Consider the following 10,370-nt stretch of genomic DNA (forward strand, 5'->3'; position numbering starts at 1 on the left):
TACACAGCAGCATGCTTTTGCTTTTGCATGACAGCAGAGATGGTTACCAGCCATATTGTACCATCTACCATACCATAAATTGGTAATAAGATGGTAATAAGATGGGCATGGTTACCTGTCCTTTTGCACTGCCCCATTTGGTGCTGTCATAAGTGCCCCTGGCCAAGCAGCCAGGGGCGCAAAAGCAAAAATTGGGAATGACTCCCTGAGTCAATCCCTCCTTTTTGGTATCTAAAAATAGAATCAGTCCTGCCTAGATTATGGGCAAGTGTACTAGAGAACCACTGTATCATAGAACCAGAGAGCACAGCTGCTCTGTGTCCGATCCTGCATAAATTATGAGCTGTATGCTATTCACAGGGGGTGCTCCTGCAACAACACCACCTGTTCATTCCATTCTTACCCCAGCCTTCCTGGGCTACCATACCATTGTCCCCCCACTTGTGTGATGAAGTAATAAAGAATGCAGGAATAAGACACAGTGACTTGTTTGTGAGAAATGAGTGGAAGGAAGCCTCCAGCTCCAATGATAGTCCAGTCAGGACATTAAGGAGTGTGGATGAAGGAGCCCATCATCCCTCTGCTAGTCCAGGGGTAATTGAATCTTTTATTTACAATGAAGGGTGGGGGCTGATGGAGCTCAGCCCCCTGTTGCAATGATGAGGACGGTTACCAGCCATATTGCACCATCTGCCATCAAAAATTAGGGACAGGCGCCCTTGATCGACCTTACTGATGCTAGTCGGCATGGTTACCAGCCCTTTTGCACTGCCCCATGTGCCAATAGGCTGATGATGAGGACGGATTTCCATCTTTTTGTACCATCAGCCATCCATAGCGTGGGGGGAGCAAGGATGTTGGTGTTGAGTGCTGCACCATCGCGTCTATCTGCAGCATTCAGTAAAGATAGGGTGACATGTAAAAGAGTCAACAGAGGATTGTTTTCACTTCTGGTGGTGGGTGGGGTGTGTGCGCAAATTGCCGAACTATGCCCTGACCCACCGCAGACACTGTGTTTGACCCTAGAAGCATTTGGAGCTCATCCAAGAATGCAAATACTTTTCGGAGACAGCAGGAACTGTGGGATACCTTGCGTCCTCATTCCCCCCTCCCTCCATGAGCGTCCATTATATTCTTTGGCTTTCCGTTACGCTCGTCATGCAGCTGCGTGCTGAGTCTGTGCTATGCCGTCTGTCTGTAGATTTTTTAAAAATACTTTGGACCAGGCGTAAAATTACAGTAATTACCCTAATTAGATGCAGGAGTCTCCGAGCGAGATCACCCTGAGGAGGGTCACTGAAGGAGATAGAGAGCGCATGCTGCGTGAAAGCTAGCACGAACCAGGGCCCGATGCAGCCGTGCTCGGGGAGGCAGTGCTCCCTGAGTACCTCATGAAAGCCTTGCGTGGAAAACTGTGCTACCACGGAGCACCCAATAAGGCAGCTCTCCCCAGGAACCTCCTGCTGATGCTTTTCGATTAACGCAAGGAGAGCTTCATGGAGATCTCCAAGGATGATTTCTGTTCTATCCCCATATCTAGAGAGACCTCCTTTTCACACAGTTAAGATTCCTGTTATATTAAGAATAAAAGTTAACATGGTTAAAGCACTTACCGACTGCTCCTTCCCCTGATTCAGGGTCCGGGTTAATGGCCGGGGAGGGTTGTTGGGGGATCTCCGTGACGGTGATGAATAGATCCTGGCTGTCGGGGAAACCAGCGTTGTAAGCGCTCTCGCCTGCCTCGTCCTCCACAAACCCTTCCTCATCTTCCCCGTCCGCGAACATCACCGAGGAACTGGCCGTCGACACTGTCCCATCGTCAGAGTCCACGGTCACTGGTGGGGCAGTGGTGGCAGGCTCCGTAGCGTCCGTTTGCCGCTTTGATTTTTTGGTAGCCTTGTCTGGGGTCCTTGATTTTCACGCGGCGCTGCGTTGCATCCCGTCTGTATCCTCTGTCTCTCATGGCTTTGGAGACCTTCTCGTAGGTCTTCGCTTTCCCTGTTTTGGAGCGCAGCTCCGAAAGCACAGACTCCTCTCCCCACACACCGATCAGATCGAAGAGTTCCCAGTCAGTCTATGCTGGGTCCCTCTTTCTATTCACAGGTAACATGAACTCCTCTGCTAGAGAGCTCTGCATCGTTGCAGGTGCTGCGGAGCTCGCCCCGATGTCCAGCCAGGACGTCAGATTCAAAGTGCCCAGACAGGAAAATGAATTCAAATTTTCCCGGGTCATTTCCTGTGTGGCTGGTCAGAGAATCCAAGCTCGGACTGCTGTCCAGAGCGTCAACAGAGTGGTGCACTGTGGGATAGCTCCCGGAGCTACTAAGTTCGATTTGCATCCACACCTAGCCTAATTCGAGCTAGCCATGTCGAATTTAGCGTTACTCCACCTGTCGGGGTGGAGTACCAAATTCGAACTAAAGAGCCCTCTAGTTCGAATTAAATGGCTTCCTGGTGTGGACGGTTGAGCGGTTAGTTCGAATTAACGCTGCTAAATTCGAATTAAAGTCCTAGTGTAGACCAGGCCTAAGGGAATTAGATGATCCCAACTTCTATTTAACTTTGCTGTGAATTAAGTGCCCAACTCACACATACCTTGGCTGCTTTGAAAATCCCAGCCTGTGATCTTTATTTTTCGCTGGGGTTGTGACTCTGCTGAGCAGAGGAAAGATGGTCCAAGTGGCTAGGGTGTTAGGTTAGGACTTGAAAGACCAGGCTTCAGGTTCCCTGTGTGACCTTAGACAAATCACTTTAGATGGGATTGAGAGAGGTACTTAGGTGCGTAAATCCCAATTTTCATCTTCACTGTGATTCATAAAACTCCCAATGAGCCCTATAGGCACCGAAACTCACCCAACGCCCAAGTATTCTTAGTAGCAGTTCCCTTAGCACCTAAGTTTCTCACTCTAGACATGTGCATTTCTGCCCCATCTGCCACATAAGATCCAGAGGGATCCATGAACTGGAGGAAGATAGGCATTTATCTGCCCAACTTGCATACAGGACCCAATCCATCTCAAAGACCACTTACCAGATTGGGTCCCAATCAAAACATGTCTGCTGCTGTTTCCCTAATAGCTTTTCCTCAGTGGTTAGAGCATTCACCGGGAATGTGGGAGGTTCAATTCTCCCTCATCCAAGATGGCTGTATTTTAAAGAAGCCTTTTTGAAGGCACAGGAACAAATCATCCCGATGTGCAGAAAGAATAGCAAATATGGCAGGTGAACAGCTTGGCTTAACAGAGAAGTCTTAGGTGAGCTTAAACACAAAAAGGAAGCTTATAAGAAGTGGAAACTTGGACAGATGACTATGGAGGAGTATAAAAATATTGCTCAAGCATGCAGGGGTGTAATCAGGAAGTCCAAAGCACAATTGGAGTTGCAGCTAGCAAGGGATGTGAAGGGTACAAGAAGGATTTCTACAGGTATGTTAGCAACAAGAAGAAGGTCAGGGAAAGTGTGGGACCCTTACTCAATGGGGGAGGCAACCTAGTGACAGATGATGAGGAAAAAGCTGAAGTATTCAATGCTTTTTTTGCTTTGGTCTTCACAGACAAGGTCAGTTCCCAGACTGTTGCACTGGGCAGCACAGTATGGGGAGGAGGTGAGCAGCCCTCAGTGGTGAAAGAACGGGTTAAGGACTATTTAGAAAAGCTGGACATGCACAAGTCCATGGGGCCAGATTTAATGCATCTGAGGGTGCTGAGGGAGTTGGCTGATGTGATTGCAGGCCCTGGAGGATTTTCGCCTTCCTCTGCAGCATGGGGCATGGGTCACTTGCTGTAGGATTCTCTGCAGCTTGAGGTCTTCAAACCACAATTTGAGGACTTCAGTAACTCAGACATAGGTTAGGGGTTTGTTACAGGAGTGGATGGGTGAGATTCTGTGGCCTGCATTGTGCAGGAGGTCAGACTAGATGATCATAATGGTCCATTCTGACCTTAAAGTCTATGAGTCATTGGTCGTTATCTTTGAAAACTCATGGCGATCGGGGGAGATCCCCGATGATTGGAAAAAGGCAAATATAGTTCCCATCTTTTAAAAAGGGAAGAAGGAGAATCCGGGCAACTACAGATCGGTCAGCCTCACCTCAGTCCCTGGAAAAATAATGGAGCACATCCTCAAGGAATCAATTTTGAAGCACTTAGAGGAGAGGAGAGTGATCAGTCAACATGGATTCCCCAAGGGCAAGTCACACCTGACCAACATGATTGCCTTCTAAAATGAGATAACTTGCTCTGTGGATATGGGCAAAGCAGTGGATGTGACATATCTTGACTTTAGCAAAGATTTTGATACTGTCTCCAACAGTATGCTTGCCAAAAACTTAAATAAAGTATGGATTGGATTAATGGACTATAAGGTAGATAGAAAGCTGGCTAGATCATAGGGTTCAATGGGTAGTGATCAATGGCTCGATTTCTAGTTGGCAACCAGTATCAAACAGAGTGCCCCAGGACCAGAGGGTCCTGGGGCCGATTTTGTTCAACATAGAATCATAGACTCATAGATGATTAGGGTTGGAAGAGACCTCAGGAGGTCATCTCGTCCAATCCCTTGCTCAAAGCAGGACCAACCAGGTCATTCCAGCCAGGGCTTTGTCAAGCCGGGCCTTAAAAACCTCTAAGGATGGAGATTCCACCACCTCCCTAGGGAACCAATTCCAGTGCTTGACCACCCTCCTAGTGAAATAGTGTTTCCTAATATCCAACCTAGACTTCCCCCATTGCAACTTGAGACCATTGCTCCTTGTTCTGTCATCTGCCACCACTAAAAACAGCCGATCTCCATCCTCTTTGGAACCCTCCCTTCAGGTAATTGAAGGCGGCTATCAAATTCCCCCTCACTCTTCTCTTCTGCAGACTAAACAAGCCCAGTTCCCTCAGCCTCTCCTCATAAGTCATGTGCCCGAGCCTCCTGATCATTTTTGTTGCCCTCCACTGGACTCTCTCCAATTTGTCCACATCCTTTCTGTAGTGGGGGGCCCCAAACTGTACACAATACTCCAGATGTGGCCTCACCAGTGCCGAATTGAGGGGAATAATCTCTTCCCTCAATCTGCTGGCAATGCTCCTACTAATGCAGCCCAATGTGGCATTAGTCTTCTTGGCAACAAGGGCACACTGTTGACTCATATCCAGCTTCTCATCCACTGTAATCCCCAGATCCTTTTCTGCTGAAAACATAGACATCTTCATAAACATAAACATAAACATCTGCAGATCATCATTAATGATCTGGATGATGGGATGGATTGCACCCTCAGTAAGTTTGTGGATGACACTAAGCTGGGGGGAGAGATAGATACGCTGGAGGGCAGGAATAGGATCCAGAGTGACCTAGACAAATTGGAGGATTGGGCTAGAAGAAATCTGATGAGGTTCAAGAAGGACAAGTGCAGAGTCCTGCACTTAGGAAGGAAGAATCCCCATGCACTGCTACAGGCTGGGGACTGACTGGCTAAGCAGCAGTTCTGCAGTGAGGGAGGATTTGATAGCAGCCTTCAACTACCTGAAGGGAGTGTGAAAGTTACTGGTGGCTCCACTTAATAGCTTACTGAAAGTTACTGGTGGCCCCCCTTAATAGCTTACAAGCAGCCAGTAGGGGGAAGCAGAAGCCTCACGTACACAATAACCTGAACTTTTCTCTTCTGCCTCAAAGCAGAGAAATTTTGCTCCAAACCAGTTTTTACTAACCAGATAACAGAAGCACGGGGTTTGACACCCACCAATGAAGTGTTAACACGGCATGGTCTTTGTCTGAAAGTGTATAAAAAGTTTGTGAAACTTGTGTGCAGCAGAGTTCTTTGTACCTGAGTACAAGGCTCTCCTTTTTTCTGCAGAATAAAACAATCTTTCCTTATCCCTGTCAGGCTGTTATTGGCTCTCAGCTAGATGGGCCCGATATTTCGGTAACAGGAGGTTCCAAAGGGGATGGAGCTTGGCTGTTCTCAATAGTGGCAGATGCCAGAACAAGGAACAATGGTCTCAAGTTGCAGTGGAGGAGGTCTAGACTGGCTGTTAGGAAACACTAGGAGGGTGGTGAAGCACTGGAATGGGTTACCTAGGAAGGTGGTGGAATCTCCATCCTTAGAGGTTTTTAAGACCCAGCTTGACAAAGCCTTGGCTGGGATGATTTAGTTGGAGTTGGTCCTGCTTTGAGCAGGGGGTTGGACTAGATGACCTCCTGAGGTCTCTTCCAACTCTAGTCTTCTCTGAGTCTATGATTCTCATGCTGAGGGGGAAAAGGATTTGCATGAATGTTTCCCGTGTTTGAGATGTGTGCTGTAATCACAGGGCTATGGATATTCTAATGTAGATTTTGGGTGTGTGTGAGAGAGAGATGAGAACGTCTCTTCAGCTTGGTGCAGAGGGTACCCCCTGGGAGAAGGGAGACCCATTTAGTCAGGTATCCATGATGGAATAGTTTCAATAGGAGTAGGGTGACCAGAGGTCCCGATTTTATAGAGACAGTCCTGATTTTGGGGGCTTTTTCTTATATAGGCACCTATTACCCCCACCCCCTGTTCCAATTTTTTACACTTGCTATCTGGTCACCCTAAACAGGAGAGAAGAGACCAAGGGAGTCCTCTATCAGGGTACCTCAAAGCTCAGCTATTAGCACACTCTCCTGGAAGCTGGCAGAAACCTCTTCTAATCTTGTCTCATCCTCAGGGAGAGGTGGAAATTGAACGGGGGTCCCTCACATCCCACATCAGTGTTGTAACCACTGGGCTAAAAGTTATAAGGTGAGTGGAAGCTCCATCCTTCTGCTCCAGACATTTTGTGGGTAGCGAGGCAGGCACCTAGCTCAGTGTCACAAGAAACAACTGAGGTGTCCAAGCTGCCTGTTACCAGGAGAGGGGCTTCTGGCTGTGAATCTCAAGCAGAGAGAGGCACCTCCACACAGCCTGACTCAGGCAGCTATCTCCAGGAGACTAAGGGCAGAGCTAAGGAGGCTCCCACCGCTAAGCTTAGGCATCTTCCCGCCTAAGTGTACGTGCTTTTGTGGATCATGCTGTAAGGTGTCTATCTCTCTCCATACATTGTATAGACAGCCCAGGCACCTAGCTTAGACTTTGTAGCTCACAGAGTTGTTCCTGTGATTTTCTAGGTGCCTGGAAGTTAGGTTTTGTGAGCATCACAACGCCTCTATCCCTTTGTGAAGATTGTGAACGGCTTAGATACTACCAGGATGGGGACTATCATAAAGAGGCTTCAATAAAGTCAGTTTGCTGTTCTTCTTAGGGTAGTTAATACTCAGTTCATTAGTATTTATACATTATATAATCAGGATCACCAACCCTAACAATTCTAGGATCATGAGACAGGCCCCCCAAATCATGAGATTTTCAAAAATAACGATTTTTAGGTGCGTATTATTGGCCTTCTAGTGTCGGAGTCATTAGGAATTACTTTTTCAAGCTTTTTCTACAACCACGAAGGCTACAAATGTTTTGTTGTTTGTTTTTAGTGAAAGCTGGGATTGTCACCTAATCATGTGCCTCCAGGAGCTGAGGCTTTATGTAAATAGCATGAGACTCATGATAAAATTGCAAGAGTTGGCAACAAGGCCTAACTCTAACTCAACAGTCTCCAAGGTATAGTGGTATCTGCAACCTACAGCTTTCTGCAGTCCAAAAATAGCCAATGAGCTGTTAACTCATTAACCCACCCATGACTGTAGGAGCTGCTTCACATAACCATGGGGTGAATCAGGAAGAAGGCTGGTGTGGAATTAGTGTGAGGGAGCTCAAATTAGGCCTTGAAGAATTCTTCTTTTCACTATAATGTTGCAGAACTTTTCTTTTCAGCCTCTGGGGAATGAATCCCAGGTGCCATGTGAAAAAAAAATGCCTGGAGGAATATATAAATCAGATGGCACAGCCAGCTCTGTTTAGACATGGATAATAATGCTCCTTGCAGAATGAATGAAGAAAGCAAATGAAGCAAATTGAGGAGGAGAGCTTATAAAGATCTAGGAAGCCAAACCAAACCAGAATGGCATTGCATAGGGCAAGCTTTCAGAGGGGTTGGGAGGATAAAATCCATGAATAATTGTGAGGTATTTGACTACTCCAATAATGGGGGCCACATAGGATAGTGAGATACACTGATGTAGCCAACAATCAGCTTACAGGAACATGTACACACATTAAGAAGTGAAATGTCTTCTCCAACCATCTGAGATGGAAGATCTGAATGCACAGAGATTCCCGATCAGCCAGTTATAAAGGTACTCTATCTATCTATCTATCTATCTATCAATCTATCTATCAATCTATCTGTTACATCTAGAAACAAAAACAACGAGGAGTCCAGTGGCACCTTAAAGACTAACAGATTTATTTGGGCATAAGCTTTCAGGGGTAAAAAGCCCACTTCTTCAGATGCAAAGTTTTTTACCCGTGAAAACTTATGCCCAAATAAATCTGTTAGTCTTTAAAGTGCCACCGGACTCCTTGTTGTTTTTGTGGATACAGACTAACACGGATACCCCCTGATACTGTAGTATTGGAGGGAGACAAGGCGAGTGAGGTAATATCTTTTATTGCACCAAGTTCTGTTGGTGAGAGAGAGAAGCTTTCAGCTTACACAGAGCTACCATACGTATCTATCAGTCAAGCTCTCTCTCTCTCCAACTCTCCTTCCCGTTTGCTGTCAGAGATATCTAACACACTGTATAAAGCATCCCCTGTATAATTTGTATATTATTTAATTATAACTTGTAAACGAAAGAAGGGCACACACAGATGTTGTACGATTGCACTTTTATTATTTACAAATGCAAATAAAGGGCAATAAATAAAAAGCTTTAGTTGGGTTATGTTTATAACTTCCATCATTACTATTATTTCTTTATTTGCATCTAGATATAAATAATGGAGGACCCTGGAATTGAAAATGAAACCATTGTGGGCACATTGATACTCCTGGGCTTCGACGATCTCCATGATCTGCAGATTTTCCTCTTTCCCTTCTTCTTCATGGTGTATCTAGCGACCACGGCGGGGAATATCCTCATTATAATCACAGTATCAGCTGATCGCAGTCTTCACACTCCTATGTACTTCTTCCTGGGTAACCTCTCCTTCCTGGAGATCCTGTACACCTCTAACATTGCCCCCAGGATGCTTGTGGACTTACTGAGACAGGACAAATGTATTTCCTTTACCGGCTGTATCACACAGTTATACGTCTTCTGTGCATTAGGGACTGTTGAGTGTTTTCTCCTGATGCTCATGTCTTATGATCGGTACCTGGCCATTTGTCAGCCTCTGCACTACGCAGACTCAATGAACTGGAATCTTTGCATTAAGCTGGCTGCTGGGACGTGGGTTTGGGGATTTCTCTTGGCTGCTGTGTTGCAATTGCTTCTGGCAAAATCTTTAACTCTTTGTGGACGTAATGAAATCGACCATTTCTTTTGTGACTTGAATCCATTGCTGAAATTGTCCTGCTCTGACACGTACATGGTGGAGGTAGCGATTTTTGTCTCATGTTGCATTGTATCACTGATCCCCTTCCTTCTGACCATCTCATCCTACATTCATATCCTCCTGGCTGTCCTCAAAATCCCATCAAAGAGTGGGAAGCAGAGAACGTTCTCCACCTGTAGCTCTCACCTCATAGTAGTCACCACTTTCTATGGGACGCTGACTGTTACATACATTGTGTCCACGGGATCTCAGTCCATTCATCTCAACAAAATCCTTTCCCTGCTCTACGTCGTTGTGACTCCACTGTTCAATCCCATTGTGTATAGTCTGAGGAACAAGGAGGTTAAAGAAGCATTGAGGAAACTCATAAGCAAGGTCATTCCTTTCCCTGACTGGTCAAATATTCCTCACCAATTCTTCTTTACAAGAAAAGCCTGAATTTTTTTTTCAATGAAAATGGATAGTTTTTAGGAACACGTCCATTTTGACAAATATATAATTTTCACTCCGGAAAGCCTTTCAACTGAACATTTTCAGCTAGTTCAATTCACTAAGACTCACATCCACCAAAGGACTAAGACACTAGCGTGATAGATATTAAACCCCATTTCTTTGGAGACCGTATTAAATTAAGTTTATGGATACTCGAAGATTGAAGCTAGTTCCAGGGTAAAGGTTGCCACAGCTTTTCCAAGAACCAAAAACAGAGAGTGAGAGAGAGATTAAGGTGTCATCTCAGGTTGTAAACAACCCCAGACAGACGCTTGCATATACTGGTTCAGACTGGGTTTTCTAGAGACCAACACACAAAGAAAGGCCGTTTAGTATAAAAAGGCTGAGTTTAAACTGACTCAGCGTGTCTTTTGATTCAGAAATCAGACAGGACCCTCTTTCAAAGAGGCCCCCAACCCTTTCAGAAGGGTTGGATGAA

General features: G+C 45.8%; 1 protein-coding gene across 1 annotated transcript; it reads left to right on the plus strand.

Annotated features, from left to right (window-relative positions):
- The first annotated feature begins 8,881 nt into the window (after window positions 1-8,881).
- On the plus strand, window positions 8,882-9,877 carry LOC123347335 (olfactory receptor 10A2-like). The gene has a single exon (XM_044984749.1). It carries the CDS (start codon window positions 8,882-8,884, stop codon window positions 9,875-9,877), a length of 996 nt encoding a protein of 331 aa, XP_044840684.1.
- The last annotated feature ends 493 nt before the right edge of the window (window positions 9,878-10,370 follow it).

Source organism: Mauremys mutica, chromosome 13 (genome assembly GCF_020497125.1).
Source record: "Mauremys mutica isolate MM-2020 ecotype Southern chromosome 13, ASM2049712v1, whole genome shotgun sequence".
NCBI classification, from domain to species: Eukaryota; Metazoa; Chordata; order Testudines; family Geoemydidae; genus Mauremys; species Mauremys mutica.